This window comes from Oryx dammah, unplaced genomic scaffold (genome assembly GCF_014754425.2).
Source record: "Oryx dammah isolate SB20612 unplaced genomic scaffold, SCBI_Odam_1.1 HiC_scaffold_1, whole genome shotgun sequence".
NCBI classification, from domain to species: domain Eukaryota; kingdom Metazoa; phylum Chordata; class Mammalia; order Artiodactyla; family Bovidae; genus Oryx; species Oryx dammah.
Genome location: NW_024070185.1, coordinates 76626144 through 76647119, shown reverse-complemented (window position 1 = coordinate 76647119; position 20976 = coordinate 76626144). Strand labels below are relative to the sequence as shown.

The 20976-nt window shown below is 42.4% G+C and overlaps 1 protein-coding gene across 5 annotated transcripts in view; it reads right to left on the bottom strand.

The window, feature by feature from the left end:
* The window catches only part of NTRK2 (neurotrophic receptor tyrosine kinase 2), a 396903-nt gene that overhangs the window by 217494 nt on the left and 158433 nt on the right, over positions 1-20976 (bottom strand). Inside the window, exon 12 of one of the 5 annotated variants that reach the window (XM_040244768.1) lies at positions 7377-12207. The exons of the other annotated variants lie outside the window; for them this stretch is intronic. Within the exon in view, the coding sequence (XP_040100702.1) occupies positions 12170-12207 (38 nt within the window). The 3' untranslated portion in view covers positions 7377-12169. Of the gene's footprint in view, positions 1-7376; positions 12208-20976 lie in introns of those variants that run through there. 5 annotated transcript variants of the gene reach the window in all.

Below are 20976 nucleotides of genomic sequence, written 5' to 3'. Positions count from 1 at the left end.
AATGTGGCTGACAACCAAAGAAAGAAAGAACACAGCCAGACATACATACATACACACACACACACACACACACATGCACACACACGCACACATGCACACATACACACACACACGCACACACACACACACTTATGCTGCTAAGAGGGTTAATGTTTTAACCTTCAGGCTGGTTATTTCATAATTCACAGCAAAATAGAAAAGGAAGGCAAAATCAGCAACATCGTTTGTAAGCCCTGGAAAATGGAAGTTTCCAAGCTGTCATAAATAAGGATGGAAGCACTTGCCAAGTCAGAAAGTTGGCCAAGTTTGAATCCACTCAATCCTTATATCTTGGAGCTCAGAATGGAACACCAACCTTTTGGGATTTGTAATAACTTCTCAGCAAAACTTTTTGCTATTTATAAGGAAGTAAAAACAAAAAGCAAAAATTAACAATACAGAAAGTTTTCTAAAGGAGCATTAAATCCCAGTGAGCAGCGGGGAGGTGATAATAGTATAATGTGCTGGAATTAACTTCTAATTTCATCAAACAAAGCTTAACATATGCGATATTCCTTTTCCGTGTGCGTGTGAGAGAGAATTATTACATCTTTCCTTCCTTCCTTTCTCTTTTTCACTCACATACCATCTCACTTTTTCAAAAAGTATTCCACCCAACCAATTGTAAATTTAAAATTTAACTGTTAAAATTAAAGAATAGATAAAGCATAGCTGTGTCTATTTATGTTGGTGGAATAGATAAAGCATAGCTGTGTCTATTTATGTTGGTATAAATTTAAAATTTAACTGTTAAAATTAAAGAATAGATAAAGCATAGCTGTGTCTATTTATGTTGGTTCCTCTCAGCCAGAGGAAAAGAAAAAAAGAGGAAGGAAAAGAAAAAAAAAGAGACAAAATAGGTACCAAGAGCTGGGACACCTTTCACAAATTTATAGTCAGTCAAAAAGAATTAGCACCACCAAAGTGAAGAGCAGAGGTCTGACGGCTCTCTCAGAGTTTGCAGCCGGGGGTCCCTCAAGAGAACAAAAGAGCACTGTCCTCAGAGAGTGAGGGCCAGAAGCATGAATTCCTAGGCAGACAGATCTCATTTGTGGAACCTTGGACAAGTTAGCTTTTCAACTTTTTTCCCTCTTGCAAAGTATGCATGATAATAGTGTTAACATTGCAGACACTGTAACTGTATGGCCCAGGAGGTCAAAGAGGACGTCTGTTTTGCTAACTGTGGTATCTTCCCAGTGCCTGGCTCATGTCTGACCTATAATTGACGATTAATACTTAACCAGATTTTGAATAGGGTCTGGCTAAGATAAAATAAGATAATGTATTAAAGAATTTACTGATAGTTCCCTGGTGGCTCAGATGGTAAAGAATCTGCCTGCAATGCGGGAGATGTGGGTTCGTTCCCTGGGTTGGGAAAATCCCCTGGAGAAAGGAAAGGCTCCCCACTCCAGTATTCTGGCCTGGAGAATTCCACAGACAGAGGAAACCTGGCAAGCTACAGTCCACGGGGTCTCAAAGAATCAGACACAATTGAGTGACTTTCACTTCCACTTTTCACTTTCATACATAGATCTCAGTGGGGTGGTGTTACAGAAAAAGAATTCACCCCAGGTGATTTCACATGAAAGAGATGTAGGGATGACATAGAGACATTTGGGCAGGTTAAAGGGACAAACAAGAGGTGGCGAGTCATGGAGACGGACCACAGAGGGAAGTTTTTCCCACCTCTAGGGTTGAAGGGACAAAGGAGCTCACCAGCATTCAACTCAACAGTATTTAGAGCAAGAGGGCCATAGAGAGGTAGTTGGCCTCCCCCAAATCCAGGAGTCTAGGTAAAGGCAGAGAGAAATATTTGCTCTGAGTGTACTATCTGAATATCCTGAAGCACCCTCATAGATTATCTATTATTAGTATTCAGCAATACCGATCGTGTCTGACTCTTTGCTACCCCATGGACGGTAGCCTGCCAGGCTCCTCTGTCCATGGGACTTTTCAGGCAAGATTACTGGAGTAGGTTGCCATTTCCTCCTCCAGGGAATCTTCCTGACCTAGAGACTGAACCCAAGTCTCCTGCATCTCCTGCATTGCAGGTGAATTCTTTACCCACTGAGCCATCTGGGAAATAGACTATCTTAGTTCAGGATTCATAGTTTATGTTAAAAACCTAGAACTCCCCCAAAAGTGCAAATAGTGCTGGCACCTCTGTACCCCCCACCCAGCTCCAGGGTCTTCAGAGAAATTGTGTGAGCTTACCTGAAGTTGAATTCTAATCCATAAAGCAATCTAATCTACATTTTTATTTATCAATTCAGCAAGACTAATTACTGTAGGATGAGAACCAGTAGAAAGAGATGAAAGGGTGGCAAACCGACACAAAAGAGGCTTTGCCTTTCTTCCTTCAAAACATGGTAAAAATTTTAAAAGGAGAGAGAATTGTCTGTTCATTAGTTTATGGTTGAGCAGAGATTCTTTGATTCAGTAAACACAGGCCCCGGGGTCTGTGGTATGTGAGATGGGACTTGACCAAATGACTGGAAAATTAGCACGTGCCCTTGGCAGTCTCTCTCAGACACTGGCTGCAGACAGGACATTCAGGGACAGGAGCAGCAACATGACCGTGTGGCTCAGATGCTGCTCTGTCTTGTGTCTCTGAAGCAAGAAACCGCTCAGCCATTTCCAACACCTTGTCCCAAAGTCCAGATCCTCTCCATGGAGGTGGCAGGATGTGTTCTCAAGCAAACCTTCCCTTCACATCCCCGACCCGCATCTTCACTGAAGTGGTTTCTCTACCTTCACATATCCTCAATGGAGAGCTGTGCTTAGTTGCTCAGCCATGTACAACTCTTCGTGACCCTATGGACTGTAGCCTGCCAGACTCCTCTGTCCACAGGGATTCTCCAGGCAAGAATACTGGAGTGAGTTGCCATGCCCTCTTTCAGGGGATCTTCCCAACCCAGGAATGAAACCAGGGTCTCTTGCATTGCAGAAGATTCTTTACCAGCTAAGCTACCAGGGAAGCCCAAGTGAGTGCTTCATATGAATAGGAAGTGCTCCAGATTCCGAGCAAGAAAATTCACTTCAGAATGATCAAAGTCAATAAATCCATCTTCAGGTACAATGGAGAAAAGGCAAACACACTCTGGGTTTTCAATAGCTAATTAGCAATGGATACATACTGGATGCAACTTCCGTTTCATAAAGTGAAATTTAGAAAGCGAGTGTTAAGTTCACTACAGTGCCACGTACTGTCAAGTCAAGATTGGCAAAGACTTTGTGAGCAGCATGAATTACTGAGGGAGACGGGCGGGGGGGTGCGGTGTTGACTGGGATAAAGCCTCTCCTGTGACTTCAATTAAGCTTACTATTCTGCATCTGGACAACAATAATCTCTGCTCACTTGCTAGTGCTTGTAGGAGTGACTACCGGGCCTTTGCACAGCCCTGAGGGTGACCTAGCCACCTCACTAGCCTCACTCCAGTCCTGGCCCTCCTCAAGGGCCCAGCCCAAGCCCACTAGCTCTTTCAAGCACTATCTCTCAGAATTAGCCTGTGTGTATGCTCAGTCACTTCAGTCACGTCTGACTCTTTGCTGTCTTACGGAGTGTCGCCCACCAGGTTCCTCTGTCCATGGAATTTCCCAGGCAAGAATACTCGAGTGGGTTGCCATGCCCTCCTCCAGGGAATCTTCTGGACCCAGAATTGAACCTACATCACCTATGTTGCTGGCAGATTCCTTACCCACTGACCCACCTAGGAAGCCCCCCAGAGTTAGTCTGTTGCTGCTAAGTCGCTTCAGTCGTGTCTAACTCTGTGCGACCCCATAGATGACAGCCCACCAGGCTCCCCCATCCCTGGGATTCTCCAGGCAAGAACACTGAAGTGGGTTGCCATTTCCTTCTCCAATGCATGAAAGTGAAAAGTGAAAGTGAAGTCGCTCAGTCATGCCTGACTCTAGCGACCCCATGACTGCAGCCCACCAGGCTCCTCCGTCCATGGGATTTTCCAGGCAAAAGTACTGGAGTGGGGTGCCATTGCCTTCTCCTGGATTCAAATCCTGGCATTCCCCCTCAGTAGCTAGGTAACTTGAAACAAGCCCCTCATCATTCTGTTCCTCAGTTTCCTAACCTTTCCAGTGGGTGTAATATTAGCATCTGCCTCATAGACTGTTAAAAGAACCACGAAGCACTTAAAACAGTGCTTGGCACATGGTTGGAAACCAATACCTATTAGCCTGATACCTGTTTATCTATCTATCTATCTAAAAGGTAGATCCAATGATAAACACTGCTTTAAAAAGTGTTAAAAAAGACAGTAACAACTGTAAAAATACCTTAAATTATGTGCTGGTAAAACTTCAGTACCACTTACTTAAAATGATTTAATAAGAAAAAAAAGCCCAAATTACAAAATATTTTTAAATAAATGAAATGTCAGTACCCCAAGTATGACCAGTTGTATTGCCTGCTACAGCTATTATGAAAAACTACATCAGGACTCGGGTTCAACCCATTGCCTGTAAACACTTGTTTCTAAAGGAACTTGAAACAAGTTTTTCCTTTCAAACAATCTCTTAGCCAATTCTTGTGTTATTTTTATCCTCAGCCAAAGATTTTCAAATAGATAATTCAAAAGTTAAAGATAATGGAGGAACTCCTTCAAATGATGAAAAATTCCAACTTGATGAAGTGAGAACCAAAGGAGAAAACCATATTTGGGATACGACCTTCAATGCTTTTCTTCCAGAATCCTCAAACTGCAGAGCATCACTTGAACTCATTGAACAATCATAATACGGCCCCAAACTACGGCTTCCCTTGTGGCTCAGATGGTATGCCTACAGTGCTGGAGACCTGGATTCGATCTCTGGATTGGGACGATCCCCTGGAGAAGGGCATGGCTACCCACTCCAGTATTCTCACGTAGAGAATTCCACAGGCAGAGGAGCCTGGAGGGCTACACTCAATGGGATCGCAAAGAGTCAGACACGACTGAGTGAGTAACACACACACAGGCCCAGTAGAGTAGGACCAGGAGATGAGGGGACTGCGGAGATGCTTGTTGAGGGGTGGGGAGTGGTCCCACAGGCCTCTTCCTATCCCCTTTCCTCCTAACCATACCCTGCCCCCTCACACAAGGAAATGTTGGGGCTTCGGTCACTTTGAGAAAACAGTCCTTTGTCCTACACAGGTCTCAGTTTCCCTATCTGTAAAAGGCCATGCTGCTGCTGCTGCTGCTAAGTCACTTCAGTCATGTCTGACTCTGTGTGACCCCATAGACGGCAGCCCACCAGGCTCCCCCGTCCCTGGGATTCTCCAGGCAAGAACACGAGTGGGTTGCCATTTCCTTCTCCAATGCATGAAAGTGAAAAGTGAAAGGGAAGTCGCTCAGTCATGTCCAACTCTTCGCGACCCCATGGACTGCAGCCTACCAGTCTCCTCTGTCCATGGGATTTTCCAGGCAAGAGTACTGGAGTGATAAAAGGCCATAGTCAAGAGAATTAAGGCAGAGGCCAAAAAATGACAGCCAGAGAGTAGTCCTGGAATGTTTTACATGGTCAGCACCCTCTTTCTGCAAAGGCATGAATTTGTAGCTGCTCTTTAAGAATTGGAACATTTTGCAATTAAAAAAAAAAAAAAAAGCCTGCACAGCTGACATCTTTTGGTAAATAAAGGATCTGGCAGCACTGAGATCCCAGTTCCATAGGAACACAATTGACTGGTGCTAAGAAATGGCAGCCATCTATGTGCTATGAAGAAAAAGAAAGTAGGCTAAGGATACAGGATGTGATTGCTTCCCAGGTGGCGCTAGTGGTAAAGAACCCACCTGCTCCATCCAGGGTCAAAAGGATCCCCTGGAGGAGGGCATGACAACCCACTCCAGTATTCTTGCCTGGAGAATTCCATGTATAGAGGAGCTTTGCAGGCTAAAATCCATAGGGTCACAGAGTCGAACACAACTGAAGCAACTTAGCGTGCATGTATTAGCATGCATGCATGCAGGCCCAAACAGACCATGACCTCTTATTCTACCAAAATCAAATCTGACTGTGATCAATATGCAAAAATCACATGGTCAGGGAGAGGAATCTAGGAAGAGATTTAGGAGAACCCCTGAGAAAGCACCAGAGTGGCATTCCCTGCTTGGACCACATCCAAAACGACCCAGGGAGGGAAGCGCCCCTTCATGAGGACTCTTATTGGACCCAAGCAATTGCTGAATGACCCATACAGGCAAGTGAGTCTGTGAATCCAGGGCATTTATGGAGGCAGACCCAAGCACAGTGCAAACCCATGTCCTTTCAAGTATTGTTATTAGTGATACCCAGTACTTCTCCCCATGCCAAGTACATCATCTAGGTTTCATAGGAGCCCAGTGGGGAGACACTGCTACCATTATCCTCATCTCTTGAGGAATGAAGTCGTGAAGTAGCTTTCCCAAGGTCAATTAGTCTGCGAACAGAGCTGGAATTCAAACTCGCGAAGTCTGCGTCCACTGCCTACCACCTCAGATTACGATACAACTTTCAAATTACCATCAAAACCTATTCTCAGCTCAGCACATTTAAAAGTGCCTTAGAAAACACACAAGTCACCAGCACTAAACAGGTTCTTTGAAGGGGGTCAACATATTTGGCTCAATAAGTATGTATGACATCAGGTCATATTGTTTTTCCAATTCCTAAGTCATCGATTTAGAGTGAAAACACTTACAAGGTTACAAGAAAGTGAAAGCAATCTCAAATGAATCAAAGCTGGGGACCTTGATTTTAGGTCCTATCTGAAAAGGGGGAAATGAGAAAAGACAGTGTGGCCAGGCAGGAAATGGAGACCAAAGGGGTGTGAAGTATGGGCACCATGCTCACAGTTAAGATTCAAGATGGTACCTTATCTCCGTGCCCACTTGTCTTCCTCTCTGTCTCCCTCCCTCCTTCATAGCACAAGTTATCAGGTTCATTTGACCACAAAGTCAGTTAGAGGAGGGACAGAGCACTGAGAATACCTCCTGTAGGAATGTGAGTCATTCCAAAGGACTTTCCCACAGGATGTTAAGTTTCATCTTTTTAATCCCTTAAACTTTTTGCTGTATTTTAGGGTTGCCTTTTAGCCAATGAAAATATATCTGATGCAAGAATCAATAAACCATAAATGTGCAACTCACATTGATTGAAATTAAAAAAATCTTTTTTAGAAGAGATTTATTTCAGAATGTACAGGGGCTTTGGGACTCCCCCCACACTCCAGTGACATTTCTCACACTTTCTTCTAACACCTTTAGTTTTGAACACCACCAACGACACATGAGGTGATGGTATGTATTTGAAGCAGGTGGGGGGTGGAAATATACAAGTCCCTACAGAGAATGCAAGACACATGGAGATGAATTACAAAACTTTATTGACTTGTTAAAAACATGAATGAATTCAGCAAGTACATTTATGGTCTATCCACATTGTTAAAACAGTACTTAAAAATAAAATAAAAATGATTATCCATTATTTACAGGAAATGTGGGAAAATGACTTTAAGATCTGGAACATTATGGGGAACAAAACAGGACATGAGAATGATTCACAGGCTGCCTATATGGATTACAGCAAATGGATTTAAACATGACATGAGTGAAACTCAAAGATCTGTCTTTCTCTGGAGTCTCCTACTATTTTTTTTCCATTTCTTTTCTTTTTTCTTTTTTTTTTTGTATTTTCAGCTTCACTGAGGTATAATCAACAAAGAAAATTGTGAGATGTTGAAAGTGTACAGTGTGACAATTTGTAATACATATACATTGTGAATAGAACCTCTTGCTATTTTATATTTGTTTATAGAAGCTCTATTCATAAATGGATGGTGGTGAATTTTAGAGGTGGTGAAAATCTCTGTGCTTTCCTTTACCTCTCACATGCTTATTTTTCTGTGAAACTAAGACTCCTGACATAGCCAACATCAAGCTATCTTGGGTGTGCACTAATGACCAGCCCGAGGCTCCAAACCACATTAGCTTGTATTCAACTCAGGGTGATCTCACTGTCAAAATTAGATGGCTGGGAGGTCCCTTTGTCCCTGAAGACCAAAACAAGGAAATGGGCTAACTTCAGTTGAAAACTGCCTTCTCTGACAACTGTTTTCATATCACTTTCTGGATTAGGAAGTCTGTTAACTTAATTCAGCCTGGCAGCACCCCACAGAAAATTGTATCCTTGCCCTGTCCAGCAGGGTCCTTAACCTTCCCAGGTGTCCTTGAACAGACCTGTCATGGTTTATAGGCACTGTAGGTATGTTAACACAGTAGAACGTGCTTAATGGCATGGCTACTTCTGTCCCAGTTTCCCCGGAATACAGCCTGCTGAGTGGCACAAGCCTGGGGGTCCACTGACCTTCACCAGCGAGGAATGGCACAGCCCATGTGGCTGAAGACCCTGGAGTTTATGGTATCTATTATCTAGAGTCTGGACAAAAGAAGATGAAATGAGCTTCTATTGTACTGGGAGGAAATTAGATGAAAACCCAGGGAGGGGGCACTAGACAGAAAGCAATGGAGCCAGTGAAAGCATAAATCATCTTGGAGAGCTAGGGAAGAGTTAATACTGATCCCAGTTAGTGCTTCGATTTCATTTTGCAATGAAAAAAAAAAAAGTGTGCAAAGTAACCAATAGAGCAAATAAAAATAAGCTCTCTGTCATGGAGTCAATTTAGAGTGTTGGAGAGAGAGAAACATCAGAGATTTTAACAGAATCAAAAAAAAAAAGAGGAGAGAAAAAGTAAGACAGCTTGCATCATGCTGGCTCTCACCCCTGGCCTGAATTCATGCCTGTACTCCTTGAGTTGTTTACTCATCCAATGGCTGAATCCTGATGGCCTCTGGTCACTGTTGGGGGGTGGGGTATAAGCCGGGTGAGGAGCGGGAGAGAGAGTTCACAGCCAAAAGTGAATCCTGGGTTCTGCATTGCAGGCTTGGGGCTGGGATTGTTCATGCCTGATTTCTATTCCTTACTCTTGAAAAGAAGATTCAGTGGGTCAAAATGAAACCAGTGCCTGCTGGAGACCAGGAGAGAAAACCTCTGAATCCATGACAGTATGGGGAGATCCATTCCTCCTGTTAAGAGATTGATCTCCTTTAGTCTCAGACTGATGTATCATGCGATGACAGTGGGAGTTTATTCCTCTCTCTCAGCTGCCTGGGAGGGTCTCGGTGGGACTGAATCAAGATACAGGACCTGAGACACACCTCTTGAAGAGGACATACCTGCTTTGCACTCACCAACAGGCTGTATCAGTACATTAAGGAAAACCAATGAAGTGGGGCCATGTGCTGTCCCATCTGAACCTGTGCTTTCCCATCTCTTGCTGGATACAGTGAAAGAACAATGATCTTGCTTTAAGACCAGAGTAACAAGCTGGCAGCCCACAGACATGTTTTGTTGGCCTACATAACATTTTAAAAATAACTGAGCCAACTTTTTTAAAATAGAGACATTTCACATAAAAAATCCAGGTTTCAAGTTTCTCTTAAAGAATCAGAAGGTTTGGAAATCTGGGCTGTCATTCCTGGGAGGCAGGAGTTGGCTGGTCTGGGTGACAGCCGCCCCTCTGGAGGGGATGGTGTTCACTCAGCTGGCCCTTGGTGCTCACTTAGTATACCTGCCTGGCACTAAAATGCCACATCCTTGTTGGAGGACAATGGACTTGATTTCAGCAAAACTGCTGCCTTTCTTTCTATAATGCTGGAAAAAATGCATGCTACATCCCTTTAGGATGCTCAAAAAAGATTTCTTACAGGGGACATCAAAAGCAAAGAATGAGTGGGGTGGTCTGGAGTATAGAAATGAGAAGTTGCGTTACTGATGGAGGTCTTCAAGGATTTTAAAAAAAGAAAGAAAAGCAAAGGACACAAGACCAACTGAAACCATTTTCTAATAGCCTGATGTTTTCATTGTTCCCTAGGAGATGTCAACTGCTCTTTGACTGATTCAATTGCCTTATCTGTCCACTTTTCTCCATTTTCTCCAAAAATCTAGCTGCAACTCTTTTAGCTGTTGAGGACTAATATTCTTTTTTTTCTCTTAAGTTCTGGGATACTTATAAAATAGTCCTTAGAGAGTTTATTGGCTTTTTATGACTCCACGGAATAACGTAAAAACTTTAAAAAAAATTGCACCAAATGGCCGATATTTAAGAACCCTGACCATCCTGACAGCCTACGACAGGCTCTCAGTTTGAATTTCATTTTTCTTTCAGGGGTCAGGATTTCTGCAATTAGCTGGCCTTTTTGTAAATTGACACCTTTGGGAAAGATCAAAATTTAAGTAGTGACAGGAACTGTCATTCAACAGTGAGCAAGAAAATGGGAATTCAGAGAATATTTAGACCTCCCCCTGCCCAGGGTCAGCTGCCCTCACACTCAAAAACCCTTTGGGAAACACAACTTCTGAGAACAGCAGCCTGTTTCTGCTTTGGAGGAACCACCCTTCTTTCAGGCAGGGGTACTGAGCAGCCAAGTCAAATGCTGTAATCCATAGGACTCCGTGAAATGTCCACATCAAGCAATAACACATTTCGTGGCTAATGTAAAAGATACACTATAAAGTATTCATCTTGGAAAATCTATTTATATCAAGTGGTGCCTACATGGATCCCAGTTTGTTGAGATTAATGCCTTGGTTACACAGGATTCAAAATGATGTTTCTGAATATGTTGGACCAGTTAAAAATCTATAAAACCTTAAAGCTGAACTGCAAAACTTGAGTAACTATCCCTCCCACCCCCACCAAAAGGGCTTTTCAAAAATGTCAGTAAGTTTCCAATTCAGCTGTGACATCTATGGGCAGGTGTGAACAGTCAGAGCCAACTGTGTTTTCAAACAAGATGCTCTGGGCCTGGCTCTGAAGTTCCCCCAACAGGAAAGGTGTGAGGCAGGCAGGAGCAGCAAAACCTCACAGGGGTCCCATCCCGCCTGGTGCACACTAAGCGAAGTGCACGCAAAGGTCACTGTGCTGGCCACGTGCGTGAGACGGGTGTCCACATAAGACTAAGGCAGGGATGCAGGATTCTGTAACTCGAAGGCTGCCCCTGCAGCACTGAAGCTGGACATTATAAAGCATGTATTCATTAGCGACCTGCCACCTGTGTGCTGCTGGGGTCAGGAAGAGCTGTCTGGCTCAGGAAAACCCAGCGGAGTGGAGTATGTTGCAGGGGACTACCCTTCTTAGAATGTGGCCTCCTGCTCACAGCAGGCCAGCCATTCAGCTCGCAGGCCTTTTCAGAGCAAAAAGCTACAGTTCTGTCATGAGAACAGCGTGAGATGCTGCGGCCCTCTCACTCGGCAAACTTCTAAAAAGCAGGTGGATCGCAGAGGTCAAATAAAAGGGCGTATGCACTGTATGTATATGTTTTACTTCTTTCCGATTTTTCTGAAACTATGCCTGGCCAAAATTCACATCCCCTTACCAATCAGCTTATTTCTTTTCTTTTTCCATTTCTTTTTTTCTCTGCTGATGAACTTTAAGGAAAACATTATTGTCGATAGCATTGACTCTGGACCTTAACAGCCAGTGAAGGAAAGAAACACCCAAGGCTATCCCCAAGCCCTCACAGCGATGGAGCATATGCCCTTAACTCTTTTAGTCACTGCTTTCTAGGTAGAAAAGTGAAACTTTCTGAATTCAGTACTGATTAAACAACAGAAAACAGTGCTAAAATTCATGTTAAATGGAGATTACACTGTTTAGTGTGTACCTATACCTGTTCCTAAATTTAGATTTGTTTTTAAAACTTTGCAGTTCACCTTTAATAAACAGCAACATTGAAAATCAATACATTTCCAGTATGGTCAAACAGCACACACCTTTCTGAAGAGAAGCACAATCCAACAGTATTTCAATGCAACTTTGTATTTGAATGATCGTGAGAACCAAAGAGAAGCATTAATTTGTTTTCTTGACTTTCTTAGCTGCCTGTGAGCTGTCTCTGCATTGGTGTCCCCAATTCACAGTTCACAGCACCCGCGGGCTTCATGCGGTACCTCCTGCAAATACCACCCACATCTACCAGGAAATCCCAGGTAAGAGGCACTTCCCAGGAAAGGTCAGTGCCGGCCCCCAGAGTCCAGCTTACAAGGCAGCATCAACCAACAAGCACCACAGCCCCCTTCTCTGTCTTTTCCTTTATTTCAGTTACCCATCCAGTGGAATCTTATGAAACAAAACAAAACCTAAAAGAAACACAAAATAAAACATAAGTCATGCTCAAAAGAAAAATCAATGGAAAATAACATGCAAGTACAATCACTTTTAAAAGAACATAATAAACATCAAACTGAGACACAACATGGAATATGCTTGAAAACATAAAGATAATGTCATTACAAAACAGGAGTCAGGAGAAAATGGGACTCTCATTATCAAACAGCTTAGTTTTAGACTTAAAACTGAGTTTACATGGCACGGGAAACACAGGGAAGAGATGCAAAGGATTCCTGCACGCAGTTCTGCCCACAACTGTCTCATGCTAACACCTTAATTCAAGGAGAAATCGGTGCACAGTAAAAGATGACCCCTCGGTAATTTTTATATATAAGGAAAAAATAAAATCCAATAACAGATATCTACCCAAATTCTAATTTTCTTTTCCTAAATATAAAACCAAATTATTTCTAAAATTATTAATTACTCAGCCAGATCAGAGAACTGGCTGGCTTCACCTGGAGAAATATTGAGCTCATGTGAGGATTTAGATTCTTTTTTAGGAATCTTACTATTAATTGTGTGTGTGTGTGTATGTGCACCATGTCTGATTCTCTGTGACCCCATGGACTGTAGCCTTCTAGGCTCCTCTGTCCATGGAATTTTCCAGGCAAGAACACTGGAATGGATTGTTATTTCCCTCTCCAGGGGACCAACCTGACCCAAGGATCAAGTCCTTATCTCTTACATCTCCTCCATTGGCAGGCAAATTCTCTACCACTGTGCCACCTGGGAATCTCAATTAATTAACTGCATATATTTAATTAAGTGCCATACCATATCTATGGCACATATATAGAATCTACTATATAAAATATGGTATATAGCATACAACATGAAGTATATTTGTATGTACATACATTATATATACAATTTAAGACATGTAGTATCTAGTACACATAATATAAAACATATATAATACTTAATATCAACTAATTCTGCACACATCTACTGAGAACCAACCAAATAGCAGACACTGTAATACACGATGCAAAAATAAAGAAACTGGAGTTCCTTGACCTCAAATACTTCATTGACTCCAGATGTGGAGAAAGATGAGGGAATCTCTTGCACAGGGAATCTACCTTGTGCCAGGGTATCTTCTAAGCTCTTTGCTTAAATAAGTCACTATAACCTTAGGAGATAGGTTCTATTGTTATACCCGCTTAACTGGTGAGAAAACTGAGGCCCAGAGATTGAGCAGCCTCTCAAGTTCTGACAGCTAGTGTGGGATGGAACTCAAACTCCCAGAACCTCTGGTGCCGTGGCTGCCCTACCATGCATGACCTTACAATGATAAGCTTTCTCCAAACTTGCCTGTGAAAACCCAGCAGGAATAGGGAAGGTTTTATTACATAGAATTCCGTGAGTAAATTGCATGAATCTTCATCAGCTTCATAAGTGACAGAATAGATGATGTCATAGTAGAAACCCCCAAGACGCTTCCAAGACGTTTTCAAGTTTAGCTTTGGAAGACACTTCTAAACCCGACCCTCCAGACTCCCGATTTTCCTCAACCTGGTGTCTGGTCTGCCAAGTGCTGGTGTCATCTGCCTCCAGAGCTGTAATTACCATCACCAAGCTGTATAATCATTTACAACAACACTAAAAGAGTCTATGGAGCTTAATTTCCATGGCATTTCTCTCTCCTGCCCTTCCAAGTCTCAGGAAAAGAACTAGGGACAAACGCCAAACATCATTTATGGATTTAATCACCCACAGAGCACTGAGAATTTAGGAAGCACACGGTGATGCCGATTAAGTCTCCTTCATATCTGTCACTAGTCTCTGTCTAAAAGCCAGCCTCCAGGCAAACACAAGCAGCGCTAGTTGAAGAGTGCACTACGGCACATAGCTCGAGAACTCCGAATGAACTAACCTTAGCTACTCTTTCAGGTTTCAAGAGGGTAGATCTCAAACTCCTTCCCACCGAAACAGTGGGATTAATATGAGGATGTCAAGTTTGCCAATAAAAGCAAGAAAAGCTTGGAGATAACAAATAGAAGACATCACCCTCAAACAAAATATTTGTTGATTCGATATACCAGTTTCTCTGAACATGCAATTTTAAAGGGTTTACTTGATTAAAATAACAACAGATTAAACTGCTAATGCAAACCTTATTTCCACTGGGTTTATGGCATTGGGTTGGCCCAAAAATTTGTTCATGTTTTTCCGTAACATTTGATGGAAAAACCCAAACAAACTTTTGGGCCAACCCCATACAAGAACTTGAAGAGTTGACTGATGTCAGAGTGTTTAATTGGAACTAGGCTGCTCTTCTAATTTGCTTCTATTTGCCACTTTCCTCGCCATGCAGCTCCCCAACCCGCACTACAGGCTGTTTTATTTTATTTTATTTTTTTATTTTTTTTACATTTTTCAGACATAGAGAATAGGCTTATGGACATGGGGAGAGGGGAAGAAAGGGAGAGATGTGTGGAAAAAGTAACATGGAAACTTACATTACCATATGTAAAATAGATAGCAGCAGGAATTTGCTGTATGGCTCAGGAAACTCAAACAGGGGCTCTGTATCAATCTAGAGGGGTGGGATGGGGTGGAAGATGGGAGAGAGGTTCAAAAGAGGTGATATATGTATACCTATGACTGACTCATGTTGAGGTTTGTCAGAAAACAACAAAATTCTGTAAAGCAATTATCCTTCAATAAAAAAATAAATTTAAAAATGAAAAAAAATGTACAGGCTCTTTTATTTATTAAAATTGGGAGAAAGAATTTGCTGGACTAGATGGAAGCTCTTTTGGACTGCCATTTGCTCAGGCTGCAACAGGATTTGCCTCATTTAAGTTGATGTCATGTCGTGTCCCTCTGTAACCTCCTTCTGCTCTGCCTTTTGTGATGTGTCCTTCTCAAAGACAAACATCTCAGTTCCACACACCCATGCAAGAAAAGCAAGTAAAGCCATCCTAAAATACACACTTTATGTCTTTCCTGATGAAAAGCCAGCTTGTTATAATGATAAGCAGTATGTAGTGTCTACATGTAAAGCATGGCTTACACCATCCCTCACCTCAAGGAAGGCAAGTCAGTCTCCTTTCCATATACCTGATACTCAACACATACCACTGATACACTAAAGATACACCACCAACTCATGAAAAATTAGTTTCGTTTAAAACTTGACTACCTTAAGAAAATGCATCCAATGCTTCATGTTTCCAAAGGGTTGATGGTAAATTTCAATTAGGACCCCAACTTAGCCACCAAGATCTAATGACTTGTGCCCTCTCATGTTATAAGAAACCCCAAAAAAGGGCCACAAAATGATATAAAACAATAGATCATTATTTTCTCCTAGTGAGGGGGAAAGTTTTTAGACCACAACAAATGGCTGAACATCTTGTGGGTTTAGCCGCCAAACGAGCTGTCTAGCTTCTGAGTCTGAAATATAGATATTTTGACAATGTGACATTCTGAAGCGTTTGCAGAATTCCGATGGTGCACGGTAGTTATCGTGACAACAGCTCCTTTATCAAAAACAATTCTAGAAAAACTCTGCCACCGCTGCTTACACTTAGCTGAGCTAAATAAGAACAAGGATAAAGCAGGTGCTGAATGAGAAATGTTATGTCAAGTTGAAAGCAGAGAAGAAAAACCCGGATGGGTCTCTGCTATTTGCTGATTCTGGATCCACTTATCGACCTCTTCAAAGAGAAGGACCAGGGGGCTGAAGGTCAGTGAAGCACTGTGCTTTCTTTACCATTGGCTTCTGACCCATTTAGATTTTTTTACATTCAAACATGCACACATTTTCCTCCTATTACTCAGAAGCAATCAGCCATAAAATGGCAAGGATCTGCAGTACATTTAAATTAACAGCAATTTATCTGAAGCAAAAAGGAAAACTGCTGAGTTGAAAGGATGCTAAGGGAACGGAAGAAAGATGCAGCTGCAATCTAAAAAAGCAGATCTTATCGCATTTATTATTGGAGAAGTAGAAAAGTGCCAGCTTGGTGTCTGCAGGACACGGTGCCACCTTGAAGACAGCAAGGTGGCCAGGGTGCCAGAATGGCAGCTCACCTTCATTGGAAAGCAAAGCAAACGTCCCCGGAGCCTTCTGGAAAATGTTTACCAGGTAAAAATCAGAGAATCTCCTGTGTTCTTATAGGATTAGGTGTCCAGGAAATGGTGGGGGTAAAATCCTTTCCTTCAGTTAGACTTAAGCCAGGTGCAATTTTGTTTTATTTTAGCACTTGGGCTGAAACCCTGATTGTCCTCACTTGACATCTCTGTGAAACGTTTAGTATCTGTTGGTTGTTGCATCAACTAGCCCTTGCTTTTGTGCCTTTTCAATTATATTTTATAGGTGAGTCACTCAGCCCACATGGCTGTTGCGATATGTCCATGGTCACCCAGGAATAGAATGAGAGCTGAAGTATAAACTCAGAACCTCTGGATGGTCAGTCCCTCTTTACAAATGGTTTCACCTGCAACAGTGGCAAAAATTTCCCAACAGTTAAACTTAGATCCTTCTCTGCACTCATTCCAAAAGATGCTTAACCATCCTTCAAGGACCCAGTTTCCTTCCCAAGGACATTCCTTTTGTCTACACACCGTCACATCTCCTAAGATCACCTTCTACCAAGCAAGCCTTCACCATTCCTGAAGATCCAACATAAAAGCCATTTCCTTCAAGTAATTAGTTCTTTCTCTTTTAACTTCTACAGCATTCTCTTCCATTCACTAACATGTTCTTCTTTTGTACTTTTGCTAAACTTCTATATCTTTTCTGTTTACTTTCCTGCACCCCAGACTTTAAGCACAGGAGGGTAGAAAGAGCATGTCTCTACATCTTCTTATGCCCTACCTGCCTCTCATGCTACCAAAGACAGCATGCATCCTAAGCCATAGCATAGTAATGTCTAAAACTTTTATTAAACTTTAACGGACTTGGGAACAGAACCAAAATGGAAGGGAGGGGAGAGGCAATACAGTGTAGGGTCTGCTGCTTCTCACTGGTCACTGGGTTAATCAAATCACTTCAAAGCTTCCTGTTTAAAATTACACATTTGGTCAGAAGTGTATGGAAGTTTGCAGAGTTAAGACACAAGAACCAGTGGGGGCCTCCGGAAGCATTTTTAGCTCCTGGGGGAAAAGTACTAGACTTGGTTCATCCTAATTCTCATGATGATCAGAATTATGGGGTGTCGGAGTGGGAAAAAGGAAGCTGTTGCCCATTTGTTAGCTGAAGACCAAAAACTAAAGTAAATGGCTGAGGACAGTCAGCAAGGCTTTTAAAGCTCAGGTTTGACTTCATAAAATGAAGTTAAGTTATGAGCTAGAAAATTAAAGCAGGAAACACAAAGTTCTTGGCAAAACCTGAATTTGTAAGGAAAACTAAAGCTCTTGCGCAATTAAAATTCAATGATTCGAAGGAGGATGTGATCTGATCAGCAGGGCCTGATGAAAAGTGTCCAAGGCCACAAGCACCATCACATCAGGGATTTCACATAGGATGGGAAGCACATCCAAAGACCAAGGCCATTGCAATTATCTGTGGAATAACTTAAAAATGCCATCAGCAGAGTAGGAAAGAAAAACAAGTTTATGGTTTAAGGGGCATTAAATACTCAAAAGGCTTGCACTACAAACAAACTGAAATAACCAAATCAATCTGTTGTCCTCCTGTGGGTTGTGCCTTGCATTCTGACTTCGGACAATAAACATACACTGCAAAATCTATAGGGTAACTCTTTGCAAGGTGAAATGATATCTTCCTAAAGACACTACTCCATGATTCTCAGACCAGAGGCTTACCAATGACTCGAACATTCAATACATAAGCATGGAATTGTCAATTTCATTATAGAAGACCACATACTTGCTGCTGCCAATACAGATTTGTGGCTAGATTTGTTTTTTGCCAGACTACTCCAGACAGTGATTCGTCTTAGTACATGAATCCAGAGGACGACAATGTAGTATCCAAACAGAAAACAAATGATGTAAAACCTGCTGCTCAATTAACCTATAAATACAGAAACCTGCAAGAACCTCAAACATACACAAAGGAAGTTGCTCAGCTCTGCTCAGTCGTGGGTAAAACCAAGGCCCACAGATCAAAATGGATCTGGAAATAAATTTCTAGAAAAGTAAATAATGCATAAAATAAGCAACAGAAAACAAGTGGACACGGGGCAGCCAGAGCTGGTCTGATGGTGATGATGGTGGTGCTGATGATCATAGAGAAGACAATGGTGGTGGTGAGGATGGAGATTATGGTGGTAATGATAGTGGTGGTGAAGTAGGAGATGGAAAAAGGAAGAGCAGGAGGAAGGGGAGAAGTTAGAGGTAAAGCACTGCTGTTGATGTTCTTGGGAGACCTCAAGCATGTAGAGAGGGTAGCCCCAATTATCGGAGAGTGAACACAGATACAATAAGGCCTCAGAGCAGAACTATGATCCCATGTCCAAATTCGAGCTGATCCTTCAAAGAAGAGAGTAGGTAAAAGTAAAATTTCTCCTGGACCACCACTTTCTGATTAGGCATTCCCACACATGCTTCAGCAACAGAGTCTGAAAATTAGTAACACTTTGGATGCCTGCTAAGAAAGCAGCTATCAGGGGTCTTTGGAGTGCCCAGCGTCCCTGCCTATTACTGCAAAGCAGGAAAGGCAGATCCACTAATCGTTCCAATGAAGCAGAGAGGAAGGTCAAACAAATTACCTTCTCTTGAATAGAGGTACCTCATAAATCTCATCTCCATTCAATTAGCAAAGTGCACAAGATAATGAAACCTCAGCTAAGCACCAAATATTCTAGAAAGCAAAACAAAGAGAAGTGAGGTTGATAATCTCTACTATCTGACTACAACAAACATGAATTATCCAAATCCACCTGAGAACAGGATCCAAAATCAAAGGCCTTTGAGCTATCTGGAAATGGACATCTTGGGAGGTGGACTGCATTTGATGCTCTAGTGCAGACAAGGTGAAATCGCTGAAGGCCGCATCCTGAGGGCTTAACTCTTGCTCTTCAAGGAGTCCAGTTAGTGTGGCCACTCCGCAACCCTGTGATGGTTCCCTCTCTCACATGTTGCTGCCACACCACCTCCCCCTCACTGCCCAGCCCCCACAAGCAAGGACATGACTGTCAGCTGCGCAGGGACCTGCTCCCAGACTACAGTTGTGCCTCCACGGCTGCTTCAGGCACATTTAGGAAGCTGCCTGGCTTCCAAGATTCTTGTCTGGCCCCAGCCTTTTATGCAGAAAAGTGTGTGTGCCCGAGTTTAGAAACAGGAGGCTATCACGGGGCAGGAAGGAGGTCCTCCACCCAAACGTGCCCTTTTTTCTCTGGGACCTTTTCTCCAGGACAACATTAGCAGAAGGACTTCCATCATCTCAGAAGTTGTCTCACCAGAATGAGAAATAAAACATACCTCTCCTCCAGAACATCTGAGGTGCGATGGGGAATTTGGGGTCTGGAAGGTGGTTCACCTGCCCTTGGTGAGCCTATGAGGGACATGACCTGACACCAAATTGAAAGTCCCAGATCAGACCCTTTAGCAGTGAATCCAACTCATATTCCAGTGGTCATCTCTTACCCTAGCAAGATGCATAAGGTAATGTCCCAGACGTGCTCACCAGTCTGAAAGAATACCAGTCTATTCCTGCTACCAAGAACAGGATCCATGGTCCAAAAGCATTTCCCCATCAGGTGGAACCCCCGGGATGTTAATGCCACAGCCAACCCCTCTGACCACTTCTTATCAGCAGCAGGTGACCCATTTCAAAATGTCTCAATAATATGGAAAACCTACTCTAATTGCCATTGGAAACATGAAAAGTGCAATGTCAATCCCATAGACACAGCATTCAGACTTGGGCAACCGGTTGATGTCCTGACTTGACTTCATATGCATTCAGACTTGGACGGCCAGTTGAACCCCTGACTTGACTTAAGCCCAAAATTCTGGAAGTCTCCACTGTTGTGACCTTTTTATTTGCTCAAAAGAACTCATTTTGGAAAAAGCCCATCCCACCTCATGACCCTGACTAACCCCGCAGCAATATCTTAGAGCAGCTGGAACAGATGTCAACCTCAGTGCTTTAAGCACGGCAGTACCCGTATCTGAAAGACAAGAAGATTCTCTCTGCCTCAGTTCTTTCATGCAGTAACACAGGAAGTCTCTTCATACTTCCTTGGTTTAGGTACAATTTATACATGTAGAAAACTCTGAATTTTTAAGATGGTGCATTTTTACACACACCAGATTTCACAGTTTATTTTCTTTTTTAAATAAAGTATGCATGGCATGCATGGCATACCAAATATAACAGCTTGGTTAAGAATTATAGCAACCATGCCAAGAATCAACTAGAACCAAGACACTGGAAAAACAATGTATTCTAGTTTTTTTCTTATAATGAAAATTTAGTATACCCAAACATCTGACATTATTTTAAGGAATGCTTTCCATACCTTACAGGAAGTTCTTTAGTAAGTCAAAGTGATTAAAAGGGAAAGGCTATTTATCTTGTAACTGTACACACGATATTAGTTCAAAACAGAAATCATCATCTACATAAACACAAGAGGCATTCAAAGGACACATGATAGACAAATGCACTCCCTTATGTGAAAGGTGTAAAAATCTATAATGTCACATAGATGAAAGGACAGAGTATAATTACACGGGCATAGAAGTAATGACCGGACTATAAATTGTTCTTCCGTTCTTCATAATTATGGTCACTTAACCATCCACTGTTTAAC